Source organism: Lutjanus erythropterus, chromosome 6 (genome assembly GCF_056507025.1).
Source record: "Lutjanus erythropterus isolate fLutEry1 chromosome 6, fLutEry1.hap2, whole genome shotgun sequence".
In the NCBI taxonomy this organism is placed as follows: domain Eukaryota; kingdom Metazoa; phylum Chordata; class Actinopteri; order Lutjaniformes; family Lutjanidae; genus Lutjanus; species Lutjanus erythropterus.
Window position 1 is genome coordinate 20,028,270 of NC_139322.1, and position 15,327 is coordinate 20,043,596.

Below are 15,327 nucleotides of genomic sequence, written 5' to 3' on the forward strand. Positions count from 1 at the left end.
AAAACACCACGCTGACCTTATATTCCCCCATCCACTGCGTACAATTAGTCACCTTCACTGAAGATGCTCAACATTAAACAAGAGATGAGATGACATGGCACCGTGTTCAGATCACATTCAGTCAGGTCAAGACAGATATCAAAACTAAAAATCTATGGATGTGCCAAATTCTACTTTTAACTGTTTAATTGATCTGGACTGCTACTAGGAGCACTGAATTAAACCTCAGGAACTAGGGATGCATGAATTTATCAGCCGATATTCACCTTGGTGAGAGCCACTGGCACATAAGATGATGCAACGTTTATCTGTTGTGTAACATGTGTTGGTTATTTGCGGTAAGACTCTGACAACAATTAAGATTTCCACGTTTCTGAATGAAAGGGGAAATAAATAACAACAAAAGCAAAATATACAATCACAAAAAAATTTGAATGTCAGCTATCAGCCAAATTGTTATTTCAAACATCGGTATCAGCCCATAATTTCACAATCGGCGCATCTCTTTCAGGAACCTTCAGGTAAAACACGGTGCTTCAGATAATATGCTCACTCAACCTCACAAAACAAAATGTTTCTGAAAGGACGGAAGTCTTTCAAAGTCAGAAGGATCTATGAACACAGAGCACGAAAAAAAAAAAAGACTGACAGGGGTTTCTAGAACTAAGGGACAATAAATATATTGAAGTTATACTGGAGAGATTATTACAGAAGCACCCTGTTTTTTTGTTCAACAAACAGGTGGTTCCTACATCCTGTTAAAATGATAAAACAAAAAAAAGGCTTACTGTCTTTGTTCAAGAACTTAACAAAATGGGCTCTTCTTACAAAACTGTAAAACAAGGTAGACCAGTGAATATGTGAGCCAGCAGTTGCTACACAAACATAACTTGTGCCAAGATTAGCTTAAAATGTAACATTTCAGGGACATCTAGTTAACCTTTAGTGTTTTTCGACCATCACTGACAGGACTGTGCCTGTAGTTATTCTCTCAGTGTTACAGCTGGATGAGAAGATAAGAAATTATATTTTAGATCAATTTAAGACTTGTGTGTTAGAAAAAAAGGCTTGTACATGAATTAAATATGGATGACTAGTTTGTATTTTACTCTGTATTAAACCTATTTCATGTGTAGATCAGTGTTATCAAAAAGTACATTTAATTTAATTTCAGATGTAGTATGCACACAACACCTACAGTACTGGATCGGTGTCTAATTACTACCTCAAGTCAGCACGAACCACAAGTCTGCTGTGATCTTTCGCTCATGAACAATAGCTGGTACAGGATTAGTAGCATAAAGAACACAAAATTCAGCGGACTTGAACAATAAAAAGCTACACCCTTCCGTGTGTGCCCTTTAGTGAAGTGTCCAGACGCAGTAGAGGGTAGCACTGGGGTTGATTGAAGGGCAAGAGAACACCTCGGAGGTGCTGCACGATACATTGACGGTCAATGCAGTCAAAAATACTGGGAATCCCTTTGCAGCAATGCCAAAAAAAATTCCTGAAACCTTTCAGATAAAAGGAAAATGTGTGCGTTTTTCATTCAGTTATTGCCATATACCTTGACCTACTGTCCACGATCATGAGTCAGACCTTCCTCTTTTGCCTGTATCACAAATGTAACAGTAGATAGAAAAGTACAAAAATCCACTATCAAGCTCTATGAATGAGCCAGCAAGAGCAAACTAAAGTTTGGTTGTGTTTAAGCTAGACTGTTTTCAGGTTACAGTGCTGTTGAGCTCCAACGTGCGACGTCAGTGAGCTGCAGACTGCTCCTATCTGTAGGGTCTCTGTGGGAAGCTGAGGGTCAGACAGTCAGACGGTTGTTTGAAGGCTGTAAGGGGCTCCAGGAAGCAGGGTGGGCAGATGTGTCCTGTGAGTACTGGTTTTCCTCTTTGCTCATCCCAACTGTGCATAGCCGCCGGTGTCTCAGCAGCCTGTCTGTCCGTGAGAAGTTCTAGGGACAGGCAAAGAAAGATGTGTGTTAGTGTTACAGTTAGCTGCACAATGCTACTCACTGACTTATTGCTGCAAGGTCCTGGCTAGTATACAGAAACCCAAAAGCACATGTAAAAGCATAGAAGCTGTACTGAAATGCTGGCTGACGAACCTGATGGCAGCGATCACACTGGTACGGCTTCTCTCCGCTGTGCACCCTCTTGTGTCTGTCCAGGTGGTAACGCTGAATGAACCGCATATCACACGCGTCACAAGCAAATGGCTTTTCTCCTGTGAACAACCAAAGGTGGAACATTTATTCACATTTATCAAGACTAACAGCATATTTCAGTGGATGCAAGATACTTAAAACAGCGGTCATCAAATAAATTTGCAATTAAAGGGATAGCTCTGATTATTTGAAGTGAGACTATATGAGGTACTTATCCATATTCAGTGTATTAGCTATAGCAGAGGCTTTTATGCTATATGCTATATTTTGAATAGTTTCATTGCTTTGGCTTATTTAATGACAGCTTCTTAACAGAAAATGCTGTCTAATGTCAAGGCAAAGAGGTGAAAATATTCCCATTATAGCATACACTTAAACTAATGGCTGTTTTCAGTTGGACCGTTTTTAAAAGCTTAAAAAACGTTTTGCTGCTGACCCTTTCCACAGCAGTACATTGCTTAGCTTCCGTGCCCGTGCCCCTCTTTGCTTCTCCAAACTCAGGGCATGCAGACCGACATCTATGGTAGGTGATACACTAACTATCGATAAGCACCACATGACAACCCCTAATCTGAACTATCCTTTTAACATATCTTTTTTGAGAATCCTGCCAAAAGAGAAACACAATTGCATCGAACCAGCATTCACATAAAGAAGTGAAGAGTAAGGAAATGTAGAAAAAGCATTTTAAAAATTCTATTTCTTAACAAAAACAAAAGGAATATATGTTAAAACAGTATGTATGTAGTATGTTCCAAATTCAAGAATACTCATTACACCACCCTGTTTCCCATATCTAACTACGACATACAAAGGAGCGAGACAGGCCACACAGCGAAGACGTGAGCTGTGAGTTCTCACCTGTATGTGTGAGAATATGTCGCTTGAGGTGGTAGCTACTGCGGAAAGCTCCATAGCAGTGATCACAGATGAAGTTCTTCTGAACTTTCAAGGACATGTCATCATCATCCATTTCCATTGCTGGAAGTAAATGCTAACAACAATAACAAAAATAAGTTGAAACTGAACATTTACATATGTCATATAAATACTTAAAAATGCAGATTTGAAACAATCCTTACCTCCACTTTAACTTTGTTGGATGAGTTGGACTTTTTGTGCTTCTTCTTGGGTTGCATATTCTGGTTTGCCTGTGTGTCCTTTCCATCCATCATCCTTGATGAGTGATAATCCCCATCTTTTCGAATCAGCTTTTGAAAGATGAAAATTGTAGTAAATAAATTCATAATAAACTGTACCCAAACAGTTTGCCACTGAGACAGATATTCTGCGGCACGTGCCAAAACATGCTGGCTTGCAAACAAGCAGCAAGCACACATTCACATACACAGATATATTTACACACACATACACATATACTTTAACCTCCCTATTTAGTATTGATGTGCACTATATAAACATTAAATAAATGGTTTATAACACAATATAATGTATTTGTAAGCAGTTTAGTGTTTGTCAACAACTGTAACTTTTCCTGTGGGAACCAATGAAGTAGAGGCTTATGTATAATAATATGTATAAAATATGTGATCATAGGAGAAGTTATAATGATTGAAAAATACTGTGCATGATAAACACTTTGTATGTTTACAACTACGTTATAGTGTTGTTAACCATTTATCAAATGTATAGTTCTTATAAATGCTAAATAGTGGGGTAAAATAATTTTATTAATAAAATAAATTTATTTTTTTATATAATCACATAATATAACTCAAATGCAAAAATACCTTTTGAGTTCCACTAAAGAGTTAGAGCTGCCAGTTTTCAGCCTTTGTGTTATAAGTTTAGTTAATTTTATTTTCACTGCCATACAGAACAAAATACTCCCGTACACTTTCTTCTTCACTTGCAGTACCTGTGTACCAATAATATCTTTTGGTACACAGGTAGGTTGATTCACTCATGTGGACCAATCAGGTTATGCAATAAACTGACATGACATCACTCACTGAATCAAACAAGTATCAAAAATAATCACATAATGACACCATAAGCCTACAATATGAACATGAAACAATATATAACCTTAAATACATACAATGTTTTATATGCAGATGAAAATATACATAGTCATAATAAAGAAAAGCTGCTATACCAAGAACATTATTTAAAATACGTGATTCAAATTTGGTTGGGACTCTACAAAATTCCTTCTAGATGTGATCTAGAACACTTTATTATTCATTCATATCTCTGTCTGCAAGAAGACTGTGTGGCAGTCTTTTGTATTGTCAAACCATGGTTCTCTCCTACACACCTGCTGATCTACAGGCAAGCCTGGTATTTCATCATTTTACTGGCAAGGCCACTCTGCCTTAGGTGTTGTCAATTCTTAGAAGGCACAAAACACAAATGTCAGGGCACCAAGGCCATCAAAAAAAAGCAATTATCCATGGAAGTCCACAGAAGTAAGTTAGGGATTAAGGATGATTTCATTTTTATTCAATTTCTTCCTAATTTGCTATCACAAAATACAGGGACACTGGAAGTTATACAGATTTCAGTCTCAAAATAAAATGAAACTCTCTCAAAACAATCACTGAAGGTTTTTGTCATCAAGGCTCTGCAGAAGCCTGACAACAACCTGATCATTTGAATCAGGTGTGTTGGAGCAGGGAAACATCTAAAACATGCAGGGCAGTGTGCCTTGAGGACCAGGGTTGGGAAACACTGATTTAAATTTTATTCAGGAAAGCAACATTTAGTAAATCACAAATTTAACAAGCTGTCTGAGTTTTTTTCTCTCTTACCAGGGGCGGACAGCTGCCAGCTGAAGGATGGCCCATGTGGCTGTGGTGGGCTTGTCCATGGTGAACCTGGTGTCCGTGGTGGTTGTGACTGTGCTGCGAGTGGGTTTGGTGGCTCTCAGGACTGGCCCTGTGCCCTTGACCCAAGGGTGACATCATCCTCTTCTGGCCTGGGATGTTGTTGGCTTGCATCAGCGCCATGCTGGACAGCACCGCCTCGCAGCCCAGCAACCCAGCCTGGCAACACAAACAGCATGTCAGAGCAGAAAGAGGAGACCACAGGACTCCTCACAGAGACGAGGAGTCAGGAGGAGGAGAGGGACTTGGGGTAACAGAGAAATGCACTGGCATCATGGTGGTGATTCTGGAGATGAAGAGACTTCCACTGACCCACTTCATATGGTCTCGAACAGAGTTGGTGGAATGGTGTGTCATCGCCGTGGTTTGAATGCGTGTGTGTTTGGGGGGAACAGAGAGGGCTTCACTCAGGATGAGGGGTAACAGAAGAGACCACACCCACCCAAATCATCAGAGGCCAAAGCCTGAAAGTAGAGGCATGACAACATAAGGCTAACATTTTTACATGCTGCAATCTGGAGCTGGAAAACCAGACTGATCTTAGATTTCACAAATCATCCGATGTGGATATAGGATGAAAAATTTAGGTCCAAATAAATATGTTTATCAGGCAAGAAAGCCCCAATGGTTTGGTGCATGCCACGTTTCCATGGGCCACAGAAAACACAACAGTTAGATACAGAAAAATGACATCTGATGGGATGGAAGGAAAAAATACTGTCTTATAGGTATGATACATTAATTGAACTAATGCTTCATACACAGGGTGATACTAAAATATAAGACAAGTATCTATAAAAGTCATGAGCTTCTGGTTGAGAGCAACAAGTATACTTAAAAACAATTTTATCTACCTTAAATTGAATTGTTATAAGCATATTTATAAGCATGAAATACAATGAAATACACAGGCAACATAGAATACTTTCTAAACTAATGTAACTGTGGAAGTGAGACTGATAAATTGACACTTCAAAGTATATTCATACAGATAATGAATAAGTCTTCATCTAAAACAGTTATATTGGTTTTTGGACAAGTCATATTTCATAGTACAAACTGACAGATGAATCAAATAGAAAATCTGTTTAGTCGCCAGTCAATCACTATACACTGAAATGAATTTCAGGCAATAGAATCTGGATTTTTCTGGAGACAAATGTTGTTGTTACTTCCAGCTTTTATGTTGAATTATGGGTATTTTATAAACAGCTGAACATCTAGGGCACAGGAATTATTTTAGGATTTAAATACTTTGAAAACTTTTTGACTTGCTGAGCAGTTATTTCCTACTAAACTGTGGACTGACAAACATTCACTACTTAGTTCATCATTCAGTATTTTGGATAGTAATTCTAATGCTTAGTGTAACTGGTTCAACAAATATATAAAGCGCAAGATTTCAGATGTGCAAACTGTGAGACCTACACAATTAGCAATGTATTTGAAAAACAGGATTAACTTGTCATGAGAGTTTAGTGTCTAAAGTCCATCAAAAGCTTGTCAAAATGTATCATTTGTAACTCTTTCTATGATCAAAACTTTAGACAAAACTATGTCCTGGAACACAATTTAGAGATGCAACAATGCACCAAAAAATATGAAAACAAGGCAAAATAGATCTTTGCTTTTTAAGAATCTAACGTATAAAAGACACTCTGTAAGAAGAGATGCACTGAGAACTGAGGACAGTGTTATGATCTGGGGTTGCTTTAGTTGGTCAGGTCGAGCAACGTTATGTGCCCAAAAAATGAGGTCAGCTCACTACTTGAATATACTGAATGACCAGTTTTTTCCATCACTGGATATTTTTTTCTTCCCTGATGGCACGGGCATATTCCAAGATGACAATGTCAGGATTCATCAGGCTCAATTTATGAAACAGTGGTTCAGGGAGCATGAGACATCATTTTCCCACATGGATTGTCCACCACAGACTCCGGACCTTAACTCCATTGAGAATCTTTAGGATGTGCTGGAGAAGACTTTACGCAGCAGTTCGACTCTCCCATCATCAATCCGAGATCTTAGAGAAAAATTCTGTACAGAAATAAATGTTGTGACACTGCATAAGCTTATCGAAACAATGCCATGGCGAATGTGTGCCGCAATCAAAGCTAAAGGTGGTCTAACAAAATACTAGAGTGTGTGACTTTTTTTGGCTAGGCAGTGTATGTGTGTGTGTGTGTATATATATATGTAAATATATACACACAGCAGTCACCCCTGCTGTCATGGATCAGTGAGGACAGTCTGATATTTTATGAGTGAATTAAAAACTATCTGCATTGATACAGACATTGGATCAGATCAGACCCAGCTAACACTATTGCTGCTCATTATCACCACAAAGTGGGAAACTATGGTAGAAGAAAACAACTGTCCCTCATGCTGTGGTATTTGGCACATGCACAAGACTAATAAGGGCAAGTAGCAGTCTGGGTTTAAAGTAAAAGCAAATAAGCAGGAACTCAATGGGGAATGGTAACCTCCTTGGCACTGGAAACCACACAATTTGATATAAACGCAAAAAAGTTCCTGGCAACAAGGCGAATTAACATAAAACCACAATGCACATAACCCTTAGGGCTAACTGACGGGAACAAAAATATGCCATAGGGAGCAGTATGATTAATGAAGTGTTGCAGTGCAGCTAATAAGACTGTACATTAAAATACATAGTAGATAAATACAGGCCATAACAGTGTTATTCATCTCATCATCACTCATCAAACATGTTTTAAATCAATTTAAGTCTAAAATCACGTGTGTTGTGAGTCATTTCTAGACATGTGATTTTATGATCTTGTACAAGTAACCATGATGTATTATATATATACAAAGATGCAGTTCAGCACTAGAGAGCTAGTCAGCTACTTGTGTTAAAAACGTTTCCCAGTCAGAAAAGTGATCTTTATGAATCAAACGGTGCTGTATCTAGACACACTGGATAAAATTTATACATACTCGATTTATCAGTGTTAAGGATGGTGAGAGTCTCTGCTAAATGGAACAGAAAAGGCTAAGCTGCTAGCTAGCCAGTACTTGGGGTATGGGGCAACTCTTGTATGACTGAACTGGACCCCCACCCCCCGCCCCAGACAACACAACAGCAGGCAGGCAGCAGGGCGTGCAGCCTCACAGCCGACCGCTAAATAACGGCTCCCTCTCCGGCTACAGCCGTTACAAAGAGACGAACAGCGCATCATAAAACGTTCAAAGAGCTGCGACTGAAACCTGTTTGAAAACCGAGCGCTTACCTTTCGGTTTTAAGAGTTTTGTAGATTATTATTTCTTGTCGCACTTCCAATTTTTTCTCAGTTTACAAACACTGACAGGAAACGCCACCGGAAGTGCTCACCGGGGAGGGCGGTGATTGGTCAGACGCCGTGTCACGTGACTGCAGCGGAGTGACCCACATTAGCGCCCATAATTGTGAGGGAGCGGTGGCGGCTGCTGCGTGGATGGAGACGGTTTTCATGTGATCCATTTGTTTTAAAATAACAAATACGTTTTATGTAATACGTGAAAGTAAGAGTAGGATTCTGGGGGGTGGACATCTCCCTGATATCCCCTTATTAGCTAGCCTGAATTCCTTCTAAAGGCTAAACGTCCATGGTGATGAGACAAATTGTAGCCAGAATAAGTAATCAAGATAATTATATTATTTAAATTATAATGATAAAGTTATAATTTTTAAACAAATCCCTCCCAGTTGTCTCATTCTCATCAATTTACAACTCACTGGCAATAATCAAACCATTCTAAAAACAATCACAAATAATTTCTGTATATTTATTAAATTTGAAAATCAAAGTAATTTCATGCATAAACACCAAGTTTCTGTAGATCAAAATTACTTGTGAGGCAAGATTTTTGTTTTATAAACCTGAAGATCAATGAAAATAATTGCAGTTCCATGTTAAGTTAGCAAATAAGGTGGAGCGGCAGATGTATTAAGTCTGAAGTTTAGAGACCGCACAGTTTGAAACTTTACAATGGACAAAAAGTAAAACACAAAAGGATACAGACATCCTCATAGCTCAGAACAAAAAATGGCATTGTTTACTCATTCATTCATTCATATTTTGGTCCATGGTCCTCAGAATTCAGAGTTTAGTAACTAGTTTTATTAAGGTAGCTGTCTAAATCAAGTAAATCACATCTGTTAATTTTTGATTTTGTGCACAGTCAAGAATTCTAGATAGACAAGCTGTGCACATTTAAATTTGTTCTGTTTACAAATCATTTCCCAGTCGTTCAATTTCATCGAGAAAGAAGTCCATGTCTTTCTTGGAAACCAGTGGAGAGAAAACAATCATGCGGAAAAAGTTGACCTTGTCTCCCAAAGGCTGGTAGCCCACCATCATAGTGCCTTGCTTCACCATGCGTTCCTTGATGACTGGAGCTACCTATTAACAAGAAAGAAAGAAAAACACACAGCCATTGTCACATATTTAACTGTCAGATTCAGAGATGGTAAATACTTGGTGGTAAATGTTTTTTTAGACAGTACGCAAACAATAAGTCAGATGTTCAATCTGAGTGCTTAATGTGTGTGCGCAACAGAAGAAAAAGTTTAAAAATCTCAATCATGGAAGCTTTAGTCTTTATGTGTCCAGTCCATTGATGTAAAACAAAAACTTACTTTTGCCAGTCTTTCCTGGTAATCTGAGGTTCCCTCCTTCCCTCTCATACTTGGTGGTATAAACCAGAAGCAAACATTCACAAACTCTGGCTGTCCATGGAGACAAATACAGACAAGAACTAAATATTTAGCAGGGAAAGAAACAACTCATCTGTCTTAGTATGCTTGAGATATTTAATTACCTCACGCAAAAGACGAAACCCTTCTCTTTTCTTCATCTGCTCCACCAGATACCTGCAGGTACAATTGAGTTGTTTTTTTTATTTTGTGTTTCAATAATAGTTTAATAGTCAAGAATAAAGTTGAAATACCATGTTTTCACATGGAAAAGTTTGCAATCTGCTGTGCAAGATGGATGCAAATGTTCCCTCTTTCTTGATGTTTATATACAGAAAAAAAAAAAAAAAATAAGTAGCCAATTCAGTGATTATTATTAGATATATATGTGAATTATTTTGACATGTCAAGATCGAAATAGATAAACAGCAGTGCTTTTAAGCAGGACTTTTTCACAGCAGCTGTGTTGACATGAAACAGTGGGGTAAACAAGGTGTTACCAATCATAATAACTAAGGTTGTCTCACTGGAAGGACTCTGCTACACTAAATGGAACAGGACCTTATTTAGAATTATTGGTAACACCTGTGTTTACACTACCTTTTCCACTCAATATGGCCACTGTGAAAGAGGTCTTTTAAGATTTAAGATTGTTAAGATAACTTAGAATTTATTGTGTTATTCTTGTGTTCTATGCTTTATTTACCTCACATGGATGAAAGCTTTGTCGACACGCTCTGCCAGGCCAGTGGAGCCGACAGCTTTCCACATCAACCATAACTTCAGACAGTCGACCTTACGGCTGCACTGCAATGATTTATCCCCGATGTCCAGATTCACATCATAGAATTTGTCCTGCTGGAACAGGTACGTGGCGTTGGCACTGTGGCAGTGCTTCAGCAAGTTCTGAGGACAAGCATTGTAAAAGTTTTTTTTAAGTAAAATAATATTTTTTGGAAATCTTCATAATGGATATGAGATCATTCTTACCGTGGTATCCTGCAGCAGCAGGGCAGAACACTGCAGGCCGGCCACCAGCATCTTGTGTGGATTCCAGGCTACTGAATTTGCTCTTGTCACACACACACATAACCACACACATAAAAACACACACAGTAAACAATGCATTCTCTGTGTCATCCATATGACTCATGTACAAGCAAAATGTTGCATCATGAAAAATGCATGTTTCTGGAATGTATATTAATACCTGTCAACTCCTTTCATCAGATGTCTGTGTTGCTTGGAAAAGAGCACACTCCCTCCCCACGCAGCCTGAAAACACACGACAAAATAGACTAAACCCTGCGTGTTCTGAAATTTTAACAAACACAACTGAAGCTTCACAAGGCTTGTCAACAGACATGTCTGTCTTCCACAAGAGGACTCACATCTACATGCATCCAGAGCTTGTGTTTCTCACAGATGTCAGCTATGTGGTCCAGTGGGTCAAACGCACCCTGCACTGTGGTCCCTGACGTGCAGCTGACGAGGAGCGGCACTGCACCCTGGTAGAGACAAACTGGAAGTGAATGCAGTTTTCTTGTACCCCTGTGGTGTGTGCTATGAGCTAAATTAGTTTTATGGTTAGTCATATGACCCAAGTGACCCAAGCACGACTTCACATATCATATATATATGTACTAAACGTAAATTAATTTACCTGAGATTTTGCCAAGTTTATCTTTTCATCCAGGTCCTCTGGAATCATGCGGCCTCTGAAGTGCATGAGAGAGCATGAATCAGAGACGAGTTCTCCTGGTATTTTACCAACTTTTATACAACTCTCTGTCTGCAGTATATATTGTTTTAATTTTTAACAATCATACATACTTAATTGGCTTCTTTTGTGACAAAGTCAGTGGTTTCTTCTCACTGATACTTGGCTATTGTTCTATTAGCTCTTTGGCTGTTTTAACTGTGTACTTTTCTAATGCAGGATGAGGGTGTTTACTGGCTCTTTTAACATAGCTTGTGTTCACTGTGCCCTTATCCTGTGAGATGTTTTTTTAGGTTTACATCTTAAGTATTAATCTGAAGTTTAAAAAACAATTTCAGATAGTTTCCTTCACAGAAATAAACAAAATGCTGAGATATGAGCCCTAATCCGTGCCCTAACATATTCCCAGGCCAAATGGCACATCTTCAAATTGCTTGTTTTTAGCTGTTCTTGTACATTAATTTAACAATTTTAAACAAATAAGCTGGAACCAGTTTGTGGCATTTTTTTTCTTCTTGATAAATGACTTAAGCAATTAATCGATTATGTAAATTGATGGACTAATTTGTTAATCAATTGTTTCAGCTTGTATAATGAACAATACATTACCCATCATCCACCTTCACCACTATGACATTGTCTGTCCCAATGCCCAGGAAGGCAGCCCCTTTCTTCACAGAGTAATGACTCTGGAAAAAAACATGTCAAATTCATCTTTCAGACATTTTATGAAAAGACAACTCATTAAACCACAGCCTGGCCATCAATAAACACCTGTGATGCAGGTTTAACCTCTACAAACATTCCTGACCTGTGAAGATGTAAAAATGGCAAGTCGCGGGAGACCCCACAGCCCCTGGCTTTTGACCTCCGGGAAGAGTCGGTAGCGTGCGAGGTTCATGGCATACATGTTGGAGGCAGACCCCCCAGGACAGAAGATACCATCACCTTCTGTCCAGCCAACCAGCTGCCGCAGCCCTTTCAGGACCTCAGTCTCCATCAGCACAAACACAGGAGCCACCTCGTAGGTGAAGCTGCAGTTAATACACAAAATATGTGACAATTGATGTGACATGTAGGTTTGTAAGCTACATCCTTCCATTTGTACTGGGTGCATGACATTCAGCTCAACTGAATGGTGCCCAGCTTGCATTACATTTCAAAAGTTCACTTGAAATCAGCATGACATTTAGAACTGAAATAAAGAAAAACCTAACCATGATCAAATATCCCTGCAAATGCATCACAAATGCAAGGTAAAGTCATTGAATGAGTTTTAAAACAAAATAAAAATACTGGAGATGAAGTCAGAAACCGCTCCACTACCAAGTTAAAGTTAAAGTGAGTGTGTAACTTTCTGAGCAGAAGCCACTGGCTGCAAGTGATGACAATAAATAAAGTTTAACAGTTGTAAAAGAGAGTTTCATAAAGTCAGTGAACCTACTCAGCGATGCAGTTCTATAAATAAACAATGGCCATTTTAAGTCTGCAACCAGTGTTAGGGAGCCTTACCTTTAAAAAAAAAAAGCTTGTTATATTACAAGATTACTACTATTAAAAAGTAACTGTCTGTGTTATAGTATTACCTCCTGAGAAACATAAGTAGTTGGAGTACTTTTGTAATTCCAAAACTTAAAATCTGATTCCTTGTGCCTGTTGATTATATTGTCCTGATGATTTAAGAGGGAACTGGGCAAAGGTTACACAGCAATTACACAGCTGCCTCTATAAAAACAATCAAACAAAAGCTCATACAGCCTACAGTGCATCATCTTTCAACACACAGTTAATGCATCTCAGATCACATTCCTACTCCTGTATACTTTTTCACTGTCCAGTTTGTAAAGCCCCTGAGGCAAATTGTGTTTTCTGATTTTGGCCTATATAAATCAAATTGACTTGACTTTTAGTAAGAACAAATTTACAGTGGTTATTGTTACTTTTATTTAAGTGGAGGATCTTAATACTTCTTCTACCACCGAAGTCCAGCATACTCACATTATCTTATTTATTACATTATTTGCATTATGTTTTACTGACTTATTTGTTCATTCTCCTGTGTAAAAATGTGCTAAGATGCTTTAGTTATGTATTAAGTTGATTCTTACAGGTTTGTGTTAAGAGTCTCAGTGAGAAATCGTCCAGCCAGGGCATGATAGTCCACCCCAGCATACTGCTGATTGAAAAAACGTGGGTGACCTGAAATAAACAGGAATATTCTCATCATGAAAGAACATTTAATATCTATACAGCCAATATAAATGTCTCCACCGTCCCTGACAGTCTTACTCGTCTTGATGCTGTACTTGGCGACATCTCTTACTCTCTGCAGGAGCCTGTGTGGCGGCTCTCCTGTCGCCCTCAGCTCCAGATCAAGCAGCAGAGCCAGCTCCTCTGGCTCTTTCCACTCACAAACCTGCAGGAAAAAGACATGCATTATGGTGTTTCATTCAGAACATTCACTGCAATCTGACACTATTGTGATTTCAGGCGTCATAAGAGACCTTTTGTCGGACATCTGTGCCCTTGCAGAGCACCTCCTCTGTAATAATTTTGAAGGCTTCGTTCAAGAAGAGTTGGCCCTCTGAGTGATCAATAAGAGGCTCATTCAGGTCACGAGCATTTGCAGATTCCTTCACCTTCCCGTCTGCTGTTTTAATAACAGTTAAACACATAAACAAAAGTCAAGAATTACAAATGAAAATAGACATATGTATATAGCACAGTGTACTTACATGAGATGGGGAACATGTCTGCCATATCCACGCTTTTGAAAATATGGTGAATTTATATGCCTCTATTTGGCTGTACTGACAAGGCAGACAGCAGAAAATAGCTACAAGGCAGAGCACAATGTGGTACAAGAGGGAGGGAGTCAACCTTTGTCACACACTAAGTTATGTAATACATGTGATGAGATTAAGGGAGCACTGTGGGAGACACAATAGACAGTAAAGTTCTTTCTGAGTTTCTGTTACAAAAAGTCAATCAATTCACACATGAATGAAACAAGTTATTGTGCATTTCAGTGAACAATTTTCATTGGATCTCAACCTTATACAGTTACAGATTAACTTGTTAAAGACATTTTCAGAGAAGAAAATCTTAGAGGCAGAAAATGTGATATAATGAGTTTATTCTGGGCATTGTAGAACAAAGGCACTGCTTGTCTACCCTCAACAAAAGAGTCAAAAGACCGTCACAGATGGCTTGTGACACTGAGATGTGTGGTACATTTAATGTAAAAGACCAACATATGTAATCCAGTGTGACACATAACTATCTTCTATAATGCATCTGAGCTGAGCAAAACAGTAAAGAAAACATAAAAAGACAAGGTGACCCTTTATTTGAATGGGTGTGCATAAGACTGTGATAACCATGTAAAGACACTGAACGTGAACATGAAGGAGTCTTTAGGAACGTTTGCCTGTTATCAAGTGTAACTTGGTCAAATACTTCATTTTTATGCAAAGTTGACATCATTTGAGATGTCTTTGTTATAATAACATGACATGATCAAACTTAAAGAAACTGTTTTTTGCTAAATGCTTTAACATCACATTAAACTGTTATATGTGGTTGGTTTTGAGGAAAATGTTACATTTTGGTCTTGTCAAAAAGGTGCTGTTAAGTTTTATTACACTGTCAAATGATTTTATAACAGTGTCATGAATAAGGTTCTTGATTAATGTCAAGTTGTCATAACAAAGACACTGTAAACATTGTCAACTTTGCAACTTTTTCAAAATGACATAATTGACCAATTGACACTTAATGACAACAGTGATAAACATTCTTGAAGACTCCATCATGTTCACGATAGATGTGTTACCAAAGAAAGAATTAATTTCATCTTCCTCCTTAAATGCCTCAG

The 15,327-nt window shown here is 38.4% G+C and overlaps 2 protein-coding genes across 4 annotated transcripts; both read right to left on the bottom strand.

The window, feature by feature from the left end:
• Nucleotides 1–362: 362 nt before the first annotated feature.
• Nucleotides 363–8,541, bottom strand: znf740b (zinc finger protein 740b). Of its 2 annotated transcripts, XM_084721076.1 has the most exons (7): nucleotides 8,286–8,541; nucleotides 5,338–5,489; nucleotides 4,951–5,184; nucleotides 3,259–3,387; nucleotides 3,038–3,170; nucleotides 2,117–2,235; nucleotides 363–1,963 (listed from the first exon to the last, which is right to left on the bottom strand). In XM_084721076.1, exons 2-7 carry the CDS (start codon nucleotides 5,380–5,382, stop codon nucleotides 1,814–1,816), a joined length of 810 nt encoding a protein of 269 aa, XP_084577202.1. In that variant the 5' UTR covers nucleotides 5,383–5,489; nucleotides 8,286–8,541; the 3' UTR covers nucleotides 363–1,813. The 2 variants fall into 2 exon arrangements, with proteins under 2 accessions (XP_084577202.1, XP_084577203.1); XM_084721077.1 differs by lacking the exon at nucleotides 5,338–5,489 and having other exon boundaries at nucleotides 8,286–8,540.
• A 177-nt stretch (nucleotides 8,542–8,718) lies between these two features.
• Nucleotides 8,719–15,303, bottom strand: csad (cysteine sulfinic acid decarboxylase). Of its 2 annotated transcripts, none has more exons than XM_084721080.1 (14): nucleotides 14,186–15,303; nucleotides 13,955–14,097; nucleotides 13,740–13,866; nucleotides 13,559–13,649; nucleotides 12,262–12,484; nucleotides 12,060–12,139; nucleotides 11,394–11,448; nucleotides 11,122–11,238; nucleotides 10,941–11,005; nucleotides 10,721–10,802; nucleotides 10,437–10,636; nucleotides 9,856–9,907; nucleotides 9,674–9,763; nucleotides 8,719–9,437 (listed from the first exon to the last, which is right to left on the bottom strand). In XM_084721080.1, exons 1-14 carry the CDS (start codon nucleotides 14,208–14,210, stop codon nucleotides 9,264–9,266), a joined length of 1,524 nt encoding a protein of 507 aa, XP_084577206.1. In that variant the 5' UTR covers nucleotides 14,211–15,303; the 3' UTR covers nucleotides 8,719–9,263. The 2 variants fall into 2 exon arrangements, with proteins under 2 accessions (XP_084577206.1, XP_084577205.1); XM_084721079.1 differs by having other exon boundaries at nucleotides 8,720–9,437; nucleotides 13,955–14,100.
• Nucleotides 15,304–15,327: the final 24 nt, after the last annotated feature.

Coding starts and splice junctions, on each gene's coding strand:
- znf740b (XM_084721076.1), bottom strand. CDS start 5,382: ATGACACACCATTCCACCAACTCTGTTCGAGACCATATGAAGTGG. Junction 5,185..5,337: donor TTCGAGACCATATGAAGTGG/GTCAGTGGAAGT, acceptor TTGTGTTGCCAG/GCTGGGTTGCTGGGCTGCGA. Junction 2,236..3,037: donor ACATATTCTCACACATACAG/GTGAGAACTCAC, acceptor GGTTGTTCACAG/GAGAAAAGCCATTTGCTTGT.
- csad (XM_084721079.1), bottom strand. CDS start 14,210: ATGGCAGACATGTTCCCCATCTCAT. Junction 12,485..13,558: donor GAGACTCTTAACACAAACCT/GTAAGAATCAAC, acceptor TATTAACTGCAG/CTTCACCTACGAGGTGGCTC. Junction 10,637..10,720: donor TGCTGCTGCAGGATACCACG/GTAAGAATGATC, acceptor GCTTGTCCTCAG/AACTTGCTGAAGCACTGCCA.